Source organism: Pongo abelii, chromosome 3 (genome assembly GCF_028885655.2).
Source record: "Pongo abelii isolate AG06213 chromosome 3, NHGRI_mPonAbe1-v2.0_pri, whole genome shotgun sequence".
NCBI classification, from domain to species: Eukaryota; Metazoa; Chordata; class Mammalia; order Primates; family Hominidae; genus Pongo; species Pongo abelii.
The window spans coordinates 104,311,061-104,329,488 of record NC_071988.2 but is presented as its reverse complement, the minus strand read 5'-3'; the positions used below and the strand labels follow the sequence as shown (position 1 = coordinate 104,329,488).

Here is an 18,428-nt window from a genome sequence, read left to right as displayed (position 1 = left end):
GTGCGTGCCTGTAGTCCCAGCTACTTGGGAGGCTAAGGCAGAAGAATTGCTTGAACCCAGGAGTAAGAGGTTGCAGTGAGCCAAGATCATGCCACTGCACTCCAGCCTGGGAAACAGAGCAAGACTCCGTCTCAAAAAACAACAACAACGACAAAAAAGAGTATCTGGTGATATTCTTTCCTCAGATCACTCATAGCTACTCCCTTATCTCCTTCAAGTCTTTGATAAAGTGACATCAGGGCCACCCTACTACCCCAATCACTCTATTTAAATATACATACAACCTGTCCCCGCTTTGCCCCATTACTTTTCTCCACAGCACTTATCGCCTTCTAACATACTACACAATTTTGTATTTATTTAATTGTTTATCTGTTTCCTGTACTAGAATGTAAGAAAAAATATAAGTGAGCAATTATATACATCCTATATATAGTCATCCAATATCCACTATTTACTATACTTTTGTCCTGTTTCCAAAGGAATTCCCACCAACACTTGGGCTGCATTTCTCCAATCTTCTTCTTTCTCATATATAGATGCAAGATGCTGTCTTATGGAAGCAACCTGGAATAATAGGTATACATGTCAAATTATTTCAATTGACATTAGTAACTAATTAAAATAAATAGGAAAGTTATTCTAAAGTGGCAGTTCAACATACTAAGCTGCCAAGTACACAGTAAAAGTTTATCAAGACCACCCAAGTTTTCCTATGAATTTTACATTTACAGAATATCAAAGTAGTGAATGGAAGCAACACATTTCTGCAATGTGGATTATGGCAAAATATTGTAGTTTAAACGTTAAATTTAGCCTGTATGTTCCTGCATACACGATGCTGGAGTTTTCCTGTGTTTTCAGCTGAAATACCAAATTTACTGATATTAAAAAATTGTCTAGAGAGCAATATTTGGTTCACAAAATCAAATTTTACTTTATAAGCAAATGTCAGTTGGAGTTGTAACAACCTAATATTTACTTGATTTTGCATCGTAAAATGCTGTTTGGCACACTGTTTTGTCAAAAATGAAATTGGATGATTATCTCTTTTAAGAATTTAATAATATCAGATTTTCAAAATAACTGCTGCTATCTCAAGTTAAAAAACCACTGCTCTAGACTTTTACCTGCTCCTCAAATGAAATGACTCTAGGCTGGATCTTTTCCAAGGTGAAGTGATAGATTTCTTTGGCTGTGCTATCAGGCAAGTTAGGAAGATGTGTGCAAAAATCAGTCAGCAACTGCCGCGAGATCACGAGACTGACATTCTCATTTACCACTTGTTTAAAAAAAAAAAGATAAGAAAACATGAGCTGATAAATTGTCATTAAACAATCAACCTTTACTTAAAATTAATACTAACAACAATCTATATTAGTGCAGCCTTCAATGCATTATTCAAGGATTTCCATACCCCTATCATTTTATATTACATCATCAGTTTTCCTTATGCTGAAATACTTGATTACACAATGACTACACAAAAACAGTAAAAATAGGCCGGTATGGTGGCTCACGCCTGTAATCTTCAGCACTTTGGGAGGCCGAGGCAGGCGGATCACGACGTCAGGAGTTCGAGACCAGCCTGACCAAAGTGGTGAAACCCTGTCTCTGCTAAAAATACAAAAAAAAAAATTAGTCAGGCATGGTGGCAGGCGCCTGTAGTCCCAGCTACTCAGGAGGCGAAGGCAAGAGAATTGCTTGAACCTGGGAGGCTGAGGTTGCAGTGAGCCGAGACCACAGCACCATACTCCAGCCTGGGCAACAGAGCTAGACTGTCTCAAAATTAATTAATTCATTAATTTAAAAATTTTAAAAAACACTAAACACAACTTTTCTAAGAAACGGAAATAATTGAAAAAAGTTTTAAAAGTTGATAATTTTATCTCATTTTTCTACAAAGTGAAGGCACAAAAACACCTATATTTTTATTTATGTGCTTATATCCTACCTTGTTCCAAAAAGGAGTTAAAAAAGAAAACAGTAAAATAATTTTCATGAAATTTAAACAAAGCAAGTGCTGCCAGTACAGTTATTGCCACTTATACTTTCCCAATAAAAACAATAAATAAGAACTTCAGTGAGCACTAGATGTACTGACATTATTTATAAACATTTATGAGGTATTATTTTATGTGATTAAGTGATTAAGTAATGTACTACTCTGTAGTACATTTTAGGTACATTAGATGTACTACAGAGTACATTTTAAAGAGGAAAAGGAGGCACAGAGAGGTTAAATAATTGACCCAAGATCACACAGCTCATAAAATAGCATACCAGGATTTGAATCCAAACTATTCTCTTTACTATTATGCTATATTGTCCCTTATCAGCTATTATAACAACAATAACCATACAAAACTTTAATTAGGATTGTAATTCTAAGATAATTCACTGAAAATTAATCAAGTTGTAAACAGTTTAAATTCTAAAATCAATCAATCTCTATGCATATTTAATATTGATAATTTGATATAAAACAAGGCTTGAGAGAACTTTAAAGTCCTAGCTCAGTAATACAAGGCAAGCATGAAATTTCCATTTCACTTACTTGCTTCCACAAAAGCTTTCAAAGCTTCTAGTTGTTCTGCTCCAGATAACTGAATGGCTTTTTCCAGGATCTGACGATACCTACAACAATAACAAATGAAAATAATGTTCTGAGGGTACTATATTTTCTAATGCAAACTTTGATACGTATTTATTCATTTCTACTTACCCTGGTTTCTTTCATAGTACTACAGTTTGTGGTTTTCTTTATAGTATACCACAGATTTTTTTTAAAAGTTTCTAGTCTATCGCAAGAAATATTAAATCTATAATTATATAAGGTACCACTTCATCTAGTTTTCAGTATAGTATACCAGAATTTTTTAAGTTTTCCAGCTCATCACAAGAAAAAGTGAATCTATAATTCTGTTACTGAATCTAAGGTGTCACTTTTTCTTGAAGGTTTTATTTTTGAATTTAAACTATAAAGTCAATTTCCTTTCAAATGCCTTAAAAGATAAGCTATATTTCCTTCAACTGTGCAATACATAGACACACAAAAACATTATTTGAGGTGACCTGAATCTTTTCCTCTTACAGACCTAATGTATGTAGGGTCACCAACAATAGGATAATGTTGACCAGGCAACGAAACCAAACATTAAAGACTGAATGTCTTAGTCTGTACAAAATAAACTTCACCAAGCCAAATGCACTGATAGAATACCATTTATGCTGTCAGACAGTACCTATTTGTTCTTTATTTGCATTCAGATCTAATAACTATTCTACCTAATATCTGTGACCACACAAGCTCCACGAGGACAGGAATTTTGGTGTTTTGTTCTCTGCTGTGCAGACAATTATCTGAATTCTTGGCACATCATAAGCACTCAAACATTCAATGGTATTAGTAATGTTTTATTTCTTAATGAGTGGTTAGTATATGAGTGTTATACTATTCTTTTGTTGTTGTTGTTGTTGTTGTTGTTTTTGAAGATGGAGTCTCGCTCTGTCACCCAGGCTGGAGTGCAGTGGCGCAATCTTGGCTCACTGCAACCTCCGCCTCCCAGGTTCAAGCGATTCTCCTGCCTCAGCCTCCTGAGTAGCTGGGATTACAGGCATGCGCCACCATGCCCGGCTAATTTTTGTATTTTTAGTAAAGACGGGGTTTCACCATGTTGGTCAGGCTGGTCTCAAACTCCCGACCTCATGATCCGCCCACCTCAGCCTCTCAAAGTGCTGGGATTACAGGCGTGAGCCACCGTGCCCGGCCTATACTATTCTTTATCTCTTTTTTTTTTTTTTTTTTGAGATGGAGTCTTGTCCTGTCACCCAGGCTGGAGTGCACTGGCGCGATCTTGGCTCACTGCAACCTCCGCCTCCCAGGTTCAAGCAATTCTCCTGCCTCAGCCTTTGGAGTAGCCAGGACTACAGGCATGCACCACCACGTGCGGCCAATTTTTGTATTTTTTGTAGAGATGGGGTTTCCCCATGTTGGCCAGGCTGGTCTCGAACTCCTGACCTCAGGTGATCCGCCCACCTGGGGCTCCCACAGTGCTGGGATTACAGGCATGAGCCACCGCACCCAGCCAATTGTAATATTTTTTAAAAGCATTAAATACATTTTACAAACCTCATAGCATTGCAATTATTCAGAAAGTCATCCAGAATAGAGTTACGAAATAAATATACAAAAATAGAACCTGAACTCATTCAGATTTATGACTTTTATTTCGTAGGGCACACCCTCAAGCTACCACTCAGCATTACTGACTCTCAACTCATACAAAATTCTCACAACCTTGGTTATCTGATTTCTCAAAACCAGAATGAATCAAAGTGACTTTAAGAAAGCAGATATACTGACAGAAAAGATAGCAAATTCCAAAAGAAGAAATAAATTAGTCTAAGAAAGCAAGGAAATATTAAGTTTTTAGAAAATTATATTTTCAGTATTGCTAAGTTTGAGGGTCCTTAAAAGATAAATTACTTTATGGCCCTGGGCATGCTTTCAGATAAGTTATACATTTAATGGTTTGTTATTCTTTATTTTTTTCATATTTAATTAAATCAAGGGTTATGGCTGAGATCCCTTACATTTATATCCTCTTAGATTATTTTATACTAACAACATTATATTCAAAGGTAATAGTGTCTCACTTATATAAATTTGCTAATTAACCTAAGTTGTTTTGTGGTTGTTACGGTTTTGTTTTCGTTTTTTTTTTTTGAGACAGAGTCTCACTCTGTCGCCCAGGCTAGAGTGCAGTGACATGATCATAGCTCACTGTAACCTCCAATTCCTGGGCTCAAACAATCCTCCTGCTTCTGCCTCCTGAGTAGCTAGGACTACAGGCATGTGCCACCACCCCTGGTTAACTGTTCTTTTCTTTTTGTAGAGATGGGGTCTCACTACATTGCCCAAACTGGTCTCCAACTTCTGGACTCAAGCAATCCTCCGAACTCAGGCCTACCCAAGTGCTGGGATTACAGGCTTGAGCCACTGTGCCTGGCCTAACCTAAGTTTTAACACATAGTTTCATAATCAATCAACTCATCTGTATTGGGAATAGGAAGAAAAAATGAAAACAAACCAACCTAAAAAGTGATCAAAGTTTTACACTCATCAAATTATATAACTTATAGAGGCCTTAGAAATTGCCTACATAAATTCCCAATTTTATAAATGAATAAATTGAGGGCCAGTCACAGTGGCTCATGCCTGTAATCCTAGCACTTTGGGAGGCCAAGGCAGGTAGATCATGTGAGTCCAGGAGTTCAAGACCAGCCTGGGTAATGTGGTGAAACCCCATCTCTACCAAAAAAAAAAAAAAAAAAAAAAAATTGGTCAGGCGTGGTGGCTCGTGCCTGTAATCCCAGCACTTTGGGAGGCCAAGGCAGGCAGACGGCCTGAGCTCAGGAGTTCGAGACCAGTCTGAGCAACATAGTAAAATCTCATCTCTACCAAAAATATAAAAAATTAGCGAGGCATAGTGGCACACACCTGTGGTGCCAGCTACCTGGGAGGCTGAGGTGGGAGGATTGCCTGAGCCCAGGAGGAGGTTGCAGTGAGCTGAGATCTTGCCACTGCAACTCCAACCTGGGCAACAGAGTGATATCTCATCTGAAAAATAAAAATTTAAAAAATAAAAAAAATTAAAAAATTAGCCAGGTGTGGTGGCGTGTGCCTGGATAGAGCAAGACCCTGTCTCAAAAAAAAAAAAAAAAAAAAAAGTGAGGTACGGCACTGTGGCTACATTACATGCTTCCTTGCTTCTCTAATATGTAAATTCTAGTATCTAAGAACAGAGATTACTTTTTCACAATAACATAAAATGACTAACAAACCTGTTTTAAACCAGGAACTTAAACAGAAATTTAATACTGCCATATAAAATCATCCCAAAGTGTTAATTGAGTCCTTAGGTATTTTAAGATGCTATATGAGATTCTGTGTATGATACTAAAAAGTTTTTAAATGACCTTAGTATTTGAAGATCATATGGCTGAGAAGACAAAGGGGAAGATTAAAAATAAAAAGTTAATATGTCAAGTGTTAAATTACAATATGGCCAGGTGTGATGGCTTACGCCTGTAATCCCAGCAGTTTGGGAGGCTGAGGTGGGAAGACCACTAGAGGTCAAGAGTTCGAGACCAGCCTGGCCAACATGGTGAAACCCCATCTCTACTAAAAATACAAAAATTAGCTGGGTGTGGTGGCACGTGCCTGTAATCTCAGCTACTCAGGAGGCTGTGGCACGAGAATCACTTGAACCTGGGAGGCAGAGGTTGCAGTGAGCTGAGATCCCGCTGCTGCACTTCAGCCTGGGTGACAGAGCGAAATTCTATCTCAAAAAAAAAAAAAAAAGTACTAAATTACAATAATACAAAAACAAAAGTTACGATAAAACTGAACAATATAAGCAATATGACAAATGAAGAGGTAATATATTAACTCAAAAGAGAGTAAGGCCAGGCGAAGTGGCTCACACCTGTAATCCCAGCACTTTGGGAGGCCAAGGAAGACGATCGCTTGAGGCCAGGAGTTCAAGACCAGCCTGGCCAACATGGAGAAACCCCATCTCTACTAAAAATACAAAAATTAGCCGAGTGTGATGGTGCACCCCTGTAAGTCCCAGCTACATGGGAGGCTGAGGCAGGAAAATCACTTGAACCCAGGAGGTGGAGGCTGCAGTGAGCCACTGTACTCCAGCCTGTGACAGAGTGAGAGTAAAACAAAAATGGACTAGACTTGTCAAAGAAGGCTTCATAGATAATAATAGCTTTTTATATGAGTACTCAGTATACAAACAGAAATGTGACTGATATGGAGAATGTGACAAGTGCCAAATATTTTCTTCCTTAAAAAAATTTGGCCGGGCGCAGTGGCTCACGCCTGTAATCTTAGCACTTTGGGAGGCTGAGGTGGGCGGATCACCTGAGGTCAGGAGTTCGAGACCAGCCTGCTCAACATGGTGAAACCCTGTCTCTACTAAAAACACAAAAATTAGCTGGGCGTGGTAGCATGTGCCTGTAGTCCCAGCTACTCGGGAGGCTGAGGCAGAAGAATCGCTTGAACCCAGGAGGTGGAGGTTGCAGTAAGCCGAGATCATGCCACTGCACTCCAGCCTGGGAGACAGAGTGAGATTCCATCTCAAAAAAAAAAAAAAAAAAAAAAAAAACTTACGGAGGAAAATAAGTTTTATTACTAAGGCATCGTACATCTCTGCTATCCATTTATCATCAGTGAATTGAGCATCTTTTATGTATATGAACCAAAGTTCAGTATGTTGATTCCTAATTTCTTGGCACTTGAAAGGAATCTGGAGATAAATAAAGCATGAAAATGTACCACAGTCATCATTTAAGATCACAATGGGTGGTAAAGGTAGGTATTAACAGATCTTCCACTTACAGTAATGGTGAACTAAATGACTGGACCAACCCTCCCTCAAAAAAAAAAAAAGCCAACATAAAAAGCTGAAAGAAATGAAAAAAAAATTTAACTGCATAAAATCCTAACAAGAAAGGGAAAATAAGATAAACCATATATTCTGTCTAAAGGTATTTGCTGACTGTGGAAAGATGGCTGAGAGGTAGAGTGGCACTTCTTGTAGGGAGGAGAAGGTGGGCTCGCTGCAAATCTGCTGGAAGCACTGAGAAGCAAGCTGCCATTTCTGGCAGACTAATAGAGGGGCACAAATGGGAATGGAAGTTCCATATTCTGCCAAAGGAGGAGACACACACTTTGGAAGTAAGGTTACAAATTCTATCCCAAGACCACCCAGGTAAACCAAAAAAATTCTGAAGCCTTGATTCTATACTGTTAGCACCCTCAGGTAATGAAATTTCTCTCTAGAATCAACAAAAGCAACAGACAACCGCAACAACCAACGATGTCAAATACTGACTAGAGTTATTAGAAAGAGCATGATACAATCATGCTTACAATGTTCATGGGGATAAAGACAAGCTTTAAAGTTTCAGCAACAGACCAGGAGCCATAAAAAGTATCATTGGAAAAAAGAACCACCAGAAATTACAGAGCTAAAAAATACAACCCAACTTAGAAACTCAATGGAGTACTTAACAGCAGATTAAACACAGTTGAAGAAGTGATAAACTAGAAGGTAGGCCTGAAGAACTAATCCAGAATAAAGCATTGAAATGGAAAAGACAGAGTAAGAGGCCTAGAGGTTACAGTCAGTGGGCCTGACAGGGATTTCACTGGAGCCTAGAGGAGAAACAGAATGCGGCAGAGGCAACATTTAAAGAGATACAGGCCAAGCACAGTAGCCCACACATGTAATCCCAACACTTTTGTAGACCGAGGCAGGAGAATCCCTTGAGCCCAGGAGTTCAAGACCTGCCTGAGCAACATACGGAGACCCCATCTCTACCAAAAAAAAATGTTTTTAAATTAGCCAGGCATGGTGTCATGTGCCTATAGTCCCAGCTACTCAGGAGGCTAAGGTGAGAAGATTGCTTGAGCCAAGCATGTTAAGGCTGCAGTGAGCCATGATATCTCTACTGCACTCAAGCCAGGGCAACAGAGCAAGACCCTGTCTCTAAAATAAAATAAAGAGATATAACTGAAGACATCTCAAGACTGATGAAACAATTTAATCCATTGATTCAGGAAACTCAGTGAAGCTTAACCAGGATAATGTGACAGAGTGCTTACAAAAAACAGCCACAATAATTTCACTCCCAGTACCCACGTCCCTTTACAATATAACTTTGTAGCTCTTCATATCAAAAGGTAGAGTTTATTTCCCTACCCCTTGAATCTGGGGTTAACCAATAAAACGTGGTAGAAATGAAGTGCTAGTTCTGAGCCTAGACCTCGAGAGGCCTTGTATGTGTTTGTCTTTCGGAACCCTGCTGCTGTCACATGAACAGGCCCAGACTAACTTACTGGCTAATGAGATATGTAGCTCAGTCAACTATATTGCCCCAGCCAACAAGCCAGCCAATCCACAGAAGCAGAGCTGCCTACCTGGCTTGGCTGGCAGCTAACTACAGACCCACATGGGAGCCCCTGTGGAACCAAGACCATGTGGAGCAGAAAAGAACCATACAGCTGGGCCCAATCCAAACTACCAACCTACAGAATTATAAGCTAAATAAGTGACTGTTGTTTTAAGCCCTAAGTTTTGGGGTTTATTTCACAGCAAAGGGTAACTGACATAGAAAAGTAAAAACAAATCCACAGACATATCATAATGAAGCTACACAAAATTAAAGACAAAATCTTAAAAACAGGTAAGTGCTGGCTGGGTGTGGTGGCTCACACCTGTAATCCCAGCACTTTGGGAGGCCGAGGCAGCTGGATCACAAAGTCAAGAGATCGAGACCATCCTGGCCAACATGGTGAAACCCTGTCTCTACTAAAAACACACAAAAAAAGTAGTCGGGTGTGGTGGCATGCACCTGTAGTCCCAGCTACTTGGGAGGCTGAGGCAGGAGAATTGGTTGAACCCGGGAGGCAGAGGTTGCAGTGAGCCGAGATCGCGCCACTGCACTCCAGCCTACGCAACAAGAGTGAACCTCCGTCTCAAAACAAAACAAAACAAACAAACAAACAAAAAACAGGTAAGTGCTAATATAATTTTTAGGAGAGAGAAATCATTGGATGGGGTTGATCTTTAAACATTCTAAGTATTTCAATTTAATAACAGTAGGAAGACAGGCATTCTAGGCAAAAATAATTATTATCTGAAGTGTAGTCATTTTTTTTTGTGAAAATAAGGCCAAAAAGGTAGATATGTTTGTTTAGAGTTAAGGGCTCGTAGGCAAGCAGACATGGACTGTCTTCTAGCTTCACCGCTAGCTGTGTGACCTCAGAGCAAGGTATTTCAACTCTGTACTTTGGTTTTCTCTTATTATAATGTAAATAATATCACCTACTATCACCTACTCCTACTTGTTAAGGATTTTTAAATGTAAGTAATGTTGTGCTTCGCACAGTAAACTCTAGATGTTATCAACTTTCACTCTAGAGATGAAAACCACTAAAACTGTTGTGTTTGGGACAACAAAGAGAGAATCAGAATCTGAGTTAGAGGGGCCTTTGAGGTCTATCCTCATTAAAGTCTATCCTCCGTGTGGCTCTCCTATTCTAAAGCTTTATGTGAGATAATAAACACAACGCATAATATGCACAAAAACAGCCTATAAAATGGAGGAAATGCTTTTCCTCTGGCTAATTTCTTATATAAACTTTAGACAGCTGTGTCAATTCACAGTTACGGGAAAGCATTTCTAATTGAGTTTTTAACAAGAAAACGAGCATAGTCTGGTAGGTTTAAAAATGAGCTTTTTAGAGTAGATGAACCTGGATTCAAATACAAGCGCTGCCCCTTTCTAGCTATTCATTAATTCAACCACATTTATTGAACAACTACTGTTATAGATATCCCAATTGCTAGGAACACACAGTATTGATGTTTTAGAAACAATGTATTCCATTATTCTTTAATATGGAATCCTTCGTTACTCAGCTCCAAAAAAAAAAACCCAAAAACCTTCATTAAAAGTACATACAAGAAAAAACACATAAAAAAAAAAACACTGATATATTTCAAGGGTATTTCTCTTAAAGCATATAGGTGGTACAACTGATGTTGTTGTAAGGATAAATATCCTGCTACATTCTTGCCGACATAGGAACTGCAGGCAAGGCCAAGACTTTTCTCAGAAAGCAGCTCTGAAGGAGTTACTGGCTAACACTGCACTGGCTATCAGTTATCAAGCACATATTTCATTTAATCTTCACAATAGCACCATGTGGTAGACTGCTACAGTAATGGCTTCCAATGAATCTCCCTCTGTCCAGGCTCCTTTGCAATGTAACTTTGCCACTAAAGAGGTAGTAGTAAGCTCCATTTCCCCTCCCCTTGAATCTGGGCTGGTCTTCTGATTTACTTTGACCAGTACTAGAGAACTGACATGAGACTTCCTAGGCTATCCTTAAGAGGTCTTGCGACTTCCCCTCTCATAGGCACCTAAGAAAGCCCAAGCTAAACTACTGAATGAGAGACTATGTGCAGAGAGAGAGAGATCCAGGCAAGAGCAAGATATGCATGTGAGTCCAGCCCCAGGTGTGTTGCCAGCTGACTATATCTGCATGAGTGAGCCCAGACAAGACCAGCAAAGCAGTCCAGTCAACCCATAGAATCCTGAGAAATCGTAGTTGTTTTACACTGGTAAGTTTTTGGTTTGTTACAAAGCAACAGATAACTGAAGCACCCTTTAAGTACTATTGTTTATCTCCAATTCAGACCTGAAGAAGTAAATACTTAAGTTTCAGAATTCTGCAAATACTTGAAAAGCTCTTTTTGATAACTAATGCACTTATTTTTCTTTTACAAAATAAAAAGGAAGCATGGGGAAAAAATATAAGCTGGTTTTACTTTCATCCATATCTATAAAAACTACAAGCAAAAAGGATTGAGCCATGAGGACATATTTATTTCCAACCCATACAATAAGTGAATATATATTTACTGACAGCTTAACAGTAACAACAACAATCTTACGGCACTTTCTATATGTCAGGTACTGTTCTACGTGATATAAGTGTGGTAAGTATATATGCACACACATACTCATCTTGTCCTCAGATGTCAAACAAGAATAAGTCCTATTATTATCTTCATTTTCCTGAGTGGGAAAATGCAGCACAAAGTAGTTAAGCCCAAAATATACGGCTGAATTTCCCACTGATAAAAGTAGATTACATTTGCCACCAGAGAAAAGGCAGCCTAGCCTACTTCAAACAGTCAGAATTTCAATGACCAGGTTAGAACAGGTGTATCCCATTAATATACATCAAAGTTATTTCAGCTGTCAGGATGTAAACATTAAGATCAACTTGAGAGGCATACTTTATTTACTTATTTATTTATTTATGGAGACGGGGGGTCTCACTATGTTGCCCAGGCTGGTCTAGAACTGCCCTCAAGTGATCCTCCCACCTCAGCCTCTCAAAGTGCTGGGATTACAGGCGTGAGCCACTGCACCCGGCCTACAGAGGCATACTTTAAACAGAAAGCATGTTCATTACAAAAGAGCAATGCTGTGACATCTACAAAGAGAAAATGAACAATATACGTCTACCTACCTATGCTTAATACTGTTGAACAACTGCTTGCAGAACAGGCACGTCACACATTTTAACTTGGAGTGAACCTAAGCATTCTATATAAATTTCGACAAAATTCAGATTCCTGCAAACATCACTACTCTAGACATCCTGACCCACGATATGAGCACATTCCGCCTATGTGCCTTCAGAGTTGGTGGCGGAGAAAATACCCGAAACACAAGGACCCACAGAAGACAGTCTGAGTGGTCTGGACGACATGACAGCGGCCATACCTCCTCAACCTCAGCCAGCCCCAAGAAGCCATCTCCCCAAAAAACGCAGCATCAAAGCCCCAGAATATACATTTCTCTGAATCAAAAAAAAAAGAGGAGGAAGGTCCAAAGAGACGCCAGATTCGGTGTGAGGCCGGCCAGCGATGGGAAGAGGTACCAGGGAAGGCTGCTACTAAGGCCAGGGTAGCAGTCGTCTCTCAGACCGCTCTTCCAAAATCCTAAGGGATCAGAAGGATTCTATCAAGAACTGAACAAGCTGACAATCATCTCAAGTCTATGGCCTCGAAGGCCCCTGCACAAGGTCCCCTCCAGCTTTCTGCTTCTCCCAACATTTGCCTCCCCAGCCGACCTCAGGCCCGCCCCCTTGGACGTCAGGCCGGCTTCTAGCTTCACGCCCAAGAGCCGTGGCCAACCTAAGGAGATTAAGGCTGCGGCTTTCTTTCCCCACCTCTGTACTCCCGCGTTCCTGGGAAATACTCACTTGCCAGCCAGATCTTTATGAGAGCCGCTCGAATTCATGAGCTGGGCCAAATCCTGTCGCACGGCTGCCGCCATCTTTCTCCCAGCTCAGCGGTGGATGCGGGGCCTCTGGCAGCCAAAAAGAAAACGAGTGTGGTCCTCCAGAGTGCAGCCAGAGGGAACCTGAGATGCTACAGAGTAGCGTCTGTGTGGGCCAGAGCGTCGGGTGTGGGAGCCTGGGCTAGCTCCGCCCTCAGGGTTGAGTGATGCGGAGCTCCACTCCTCAGGTCTGAGGCCTGCCCAGGTCTCTCCTACAGGCTCTGGCTCTCACGCTCGGACTTTGGATTGGCTGATGAACTCCAGTAGTAAGTCTCTGTTGTAACTCCAATAAGTAGCCGGTACATAAAACGACTGCGTTTTCGCAAAGTTCCGTTTCTCACGTCTGTGCCTTACCGTCCTTCGATCTTTCAGGCAGCGCTTAAACTGCCTGTGGTGAAGAATGAGTTTTGTTTCCGATTCACCACAGACGATACTTTTTAGAAATATAATTAAAAAGTCCCCATTCCTCCTCCCACTCCGTGCACTTTATAATGGTTGATCAGACATTCCAGTTTGTCCAGTACAAAGCGATTTTCCCTCTGTTGTCCTGGAGTAATGATTAATATCCCCCCTTTCGGCCGGGCGCGGTGACTCACGCCTGTAATCCCAGCACTTTGGGCGGCCGAGGCGGGCGGATCACGAGGTCAGGAGATCGAGGCCATCCTGGCTAACACGGTGAAACCCTGTCTCTACTAAAAATACAAAAAAATTAGCCGGGCGTAGGTGGTGCTCGCCTGTAGTCCCAGCTTCTCGGGAGGCTGAGGCAGGAGAATGGCGTGAACCCTGGAGGCGGAGTTTGCAGTGAGCCGAGATCGCGCCACTGCACTCCAGCCTGGGAGACACAGGGAGACTCGGTCTCAAAAAATAATAATAATAATAATAATAACATCCTCCCTTTCGTTCTAGAAACCGTTCCATTTCAGTGGAAGATTATATGGTCGCCTACATTTGTATAACATTCAATACTCATGTATTCTTATAGAATTTCTGCAAATAAAGCAAATATTAATAAATATAAAATTTTACCTCTCACAAGTAACACCACATAATTGTTCTGCCTTGTTTTTTTTTTTTTTTTTTTTTTGCACTTTTCCTGATACTGTGGTTTGAAATAATTGTCTTCTCCAAAACTCATGTTGAGGGCTGGCGCCGTGGCTCACGTCTGTAATCCCAGCACTTTGGGAGGCCAAGGTGGACGGATCACCTGAGGTCGGGAGTTCGAGACCAGCCTGACCAACATGGAGAAACCCCGTCTCAACTAAAAATACAAAAATTAGCTGGGTGTAGTGGCACGTTCCTGTAATCTCAGCTACTCAGGAGGCTGAGGCACGAGAATCACTTGAAGCTGGTAGGCGAAGGTTGCGGTGAGCCAAGATTGCACCACTGCACTCCAGCCTGGGGAACAAGAGGGAAACTCCATCTCAAAAAAAAAAAAAAAAAGAGAGAAACAAACGAACAACTCATGTTGAAACTTAATCTTTAATGTGGCAGTATTTAGAAGTGGGCCTTAAATAGGTGATTGGATCATGAGGGCAAAACCCTTGATCCATTCATGGATTAATGGGTTATCATGGGAGAGAACATGTGGCTTTACTAGAAGAGGAAGAGACCTGAGCTAGCATGTTAGGAAGGTCACTCCCTTGCCATGTGATACCCTGTGCTGCTTCTGAACTCTAGCAAGTCCCCACCAGCAAGAAGGGTCTCACTAGATGTGGCCCCTTGACCTTAGACTTCTTGGCCTTCATAACTCTAAGATATAAATTCCTTTTCTTTATAAATTACCCAGTTTCAGGTATTCTGGTATAAGCAACAGAAAACAGACTAAGACAACTGGACAACTTACCAGCTGTCCAGTCTTTCAAAATCACTCTTTTTGGAGCTAGAGGATATTACATAGTGAGGGTATGCCTTAGTTTATTTAATCCTTATAGGACATGTTATTTTTAATCAATGCGATGAATAACCTTTACATACATTATATATGTACAGGTAGAAAACATTACCAGAAATGAGGCAAAGGATAGACATACAATTTTGGTAGATATTGCCAAATGCACTTTATAGGAATGGTATCATTTTGCCTTCCTACCAGAAATATATAGGGGTGCAGCTTCCTACAGCCTTGCCTACAAGGGATGTCAAACTTTTGGATTTTTGCCATCTTGATGTGTGATAAATGGCATATTCCCTCTATTGGGAAAGAGAAAGAGAAGAATACCTGAAGAAGGAATCCCTTTTAAGAATGTGTATTAGTCTGTTCTCAGCCAGGTGTGGTGGCTCATGCCTGTACTCCCACCACTTTAGGAGGCCAAGGCAGGTGGATCACCTGAGGTCAGGAGTTCGAGACCAGCCTGGTCAACATGGTGAAACTCTTTCTCTATTAAAAACACAAAAAATTAACCAGGCATGGTGGCGGGTGCCTGTAGTCCCAGCTACTTAGGAGGCTGAGGCAGGAGAATCGCTTGAACACAGGAGGCGGAGGCTGCAGTGAGCCGAGATCATGCCACTGCACTCCAGCCTGGGTGGCAGAGTGAAATCTCAAAAAAAAAAATTAAATAAATAAAAAAAGAATGTATATCAGTCTGTTCTCACACTGCTATAAAGAACTACCTGAAACTGGGCAATTTATAAAGAAAAGAGATTTAGGCCGGGCATGGTGGCTCACGCCTGTAATCCCAGCACTCTGGGAGGCCAAGGCGGGTGGATCACGAGGTCAGGAGATCGAGACTGTCCTGGCTAACACAGTGAAACCCCGTCTCTACTAAAAATACAAAAAAATTAGCTGGGTGTGGTGGCGGGTGCCTGTAGTCCCAGCTACTCGGGAGGCTGAGGCAGGAGAATGGCGTGAACCCGGAAGGCGGAGCTTGCAGTGAGCCGACGTCGTGCCACTGCACTCCAGCCTGGGCGACAGAGCGAGACTCCTTCTCAAAAAAAAAAAAAAAAAAAAAGAGATTTAAATGACTCATAGTTCCACAGCCTTACAGGAGGCATGGCTGGGGAAGCCTGAGGAAACTTAGAATCATGGTGGAAGGGCAAAGGGGAAGAAAGTATGTCATCACATGACGGCAGGAGAGAGAGAGAACACAAAGCAGGAGGTGCTACAGATTTTCAAACAACCACATCTCATGAGATCTCATTCACTATCACCAGAACACAAGAGGGAAATCTGCCGCCATGATCCAACCACCTCCTACCAGGTCCCTTCCCCAACACTGGGGATTACAATTCAACCTGAGATTTGAGTAGGGGTATGGAGCCAAACCATATCGGAAAGTTAGGAGATTGCCCACATCAATTCGGATCATGTTCCATTGACAAGAACTTAATCATATGACCACCAATGAGACTAGAAATTTAATTTCCAGTTGGGCAGCCTTGTGCCCAGAAATAGGAAAGAATGAATTTAGAGGGACAATCAGCAGTCTCTACTACAATATGTCCCTCTGACCACCTGAATATCCACACGTCCTCTGATGGTAATTTTAGGTATCAACTTGATTGGATTAAGGAATACCAAGAAAACTAACTGTTACAGCATTATATTAGTGTGTGTCTGTGAAGGTGTTTCCAGAGGAGATTGGCATGTGAGTCTGAGTGGACTAAGTGAAGAAGATCTGCCCTTAGTGTGGGCAGGCACCATCCAGTTAGCTGGGCCCAGATAAAACAAAAACAGAGAAAAGGTGAATTGGTCTCTCTCTCCTGAAGCTGAGAAACACACTTCTTCTCCTGGCCTTGGACATCAGGCTCTCTGACCTTTGGACTCCAGGACTCACACCAGCAGCACCCTGGGTTCTCAAGCTTTCGGACTTGGATTAAGCCATGCTGCCAGCATCCCAGGGTCTCTGACTTGCAGACTGCTTGATGTGGGACTTCTCAGCCCCCACAATCACATATCACATGATCCAATTCCCCTAATAATTCCCCTCTCATATCATTTTATATATATATACTATTGGTTCTGTCTCTCTGGAGAACCCTGAATAATATAGCTTCTTCTCACAGTACAGCCTCCTTCCTCCCTCCCTAGGGAAGAAAGCTCAATTTCCCATTCAATTTCTACATCAGCTAAAAATTTGGGATATCTGGTGATGCAGAAACCTATCACATTGGGATGCGGTGTTTCATGGTCCAGAGATGTATACACTGTAAAACAACTGATGTGTCCTATGCCCATACATCCAATAAAAACCAACAGTGGAGCAGAAACAGGCCAATCACAGTTAAAACTCAGACAAAGGAAGAATGGGAAACATAGCAGTTACTGGTCCATAACAATGGCAGAATCCTGGGAAGGAAGTATGGATACTCACTGCCCTGATAGTGGAACAAGTTCCTTGGTTCTGCTGAGAGCATTTCTATTGTTTGTTGTATTGTGTGGGTGCAAGCTTTACCTTCTGAATACAAGTTAACTGGATGTTGAGTCTATTTCCTTTTTGAGAATGCCTTAGTGCTTGAACACTTGAGGGCTTTTGTAGGCCAGGCTTTTTGGGTGTTTGCTTTTATAATTCCATTGAATATTCACTAAGTTCTACGTGCTTCCAGACAGTTTCCGATGCCAGTAAACACATCCAAAGTTATTTCTCGAAGTAGTTATCAAACTTGCCTTAAATCCTAGCTTCTTTGCTCAACCTCTTTTTAATGCCCTCTTTGTAATGGTGGCAGCTGTGAAATAATCTGAAACAGTAGGCTTAAATGAGAAGAGAACTCTATCAGTTTGATTTGGCTTTAGCTTATTTTTATTTTCTGTTGTTTTTGTTTGTTTGTTTGGTTGGTTGGTTGGTTGGTTGTGTTTCATAGCCCTTAAAGGGCTATGAAAAATCTGTAAGCCAAGTCTTTTCTTCTGCTATTTCGAGATACATAAACAGTTGGCTTTTTCAACTTAGTGAAGGCTCAGAATTTCTGGACATTTTATTCCCTTTTTAACTGGACTTCACACTTGACTTGCAACACCTTACCCAAGGCAACAAAAAGCCACATACACAAGATGGCTCTTTTCAGATACTTCCACTAGCTACAAGCTGGGGAAGATTTCCTGCTTTCCTAATTGTTGGAGGCAGCAATTTTACTAAATATTTTGACCTAAAAAGGACTTCTCTTTCCAGACTGCTCATTCCCCTTGCCCTGACTCTAACAGAATATTACATATTTTTAGATTTTACTTACAGCAGTGAAGAAAAGCAAACCTGGATGGCCCTGGAGGCTTATTCTCTCCTTTTCAGTTATTTAGCAAGAGGTTAGCAAGGCATATCTTAATGAACTCAAGGGAACTGCACAAATCCTAGCTCTTCTTTTACCATGCAAAATCTTCAATTCTAGCCCAAACTGAATAGAAACTGTCATGTTAACAAAATCCTAGTAATCCTTGCATGTTAAAGTTTGAGAAGATCTAGCAGATGTCAACACCATTGGTATTTGTCTTAATCTGTTTTCTGTTGCTTATAACAGAATACCTGAAACTGGGTAACTTATAAAGAAAAGGAATTTATGTC

The 18,428-nt window shown here is 41.0% G+C and overlaps 1 protein-coding gene across 2 annotated transcripts in view; it reads right to left on the bottom strand.

Annotated features, from left to right (window-relative positions):
• Nucleotides 1–13,106, bottom strand: part of COPS4 (COP9 signalosome subunit 4) — a 38,773-nt gene extending 25,667 nt beyond the window's left edge. The window contains exons 1-4 of one of the 2 annotated variants that reach the window (XM_054553306.2): nt 12,863–13,106; nt 2,558–2,637; nt 1,131–1,282; nt 464–567 (exon numbers count right to left, since the gene is read on the bottom strand). In XM_054553306.2, coding sequence (XP_054409281.1) covers nt 464–567; nt 1,131–1,282; nt 2,558–2,637; nt 12,863–12,936 — 410 coding nt within the window. In that variant the 5' untranslated portion in view covers nt 12,937–13,106. 2 annotated transcript variants of the gene reach the window in all.
• Between the last annotated feature and the right edge of the window lie 5,322 nt (nt 13,107–18,428).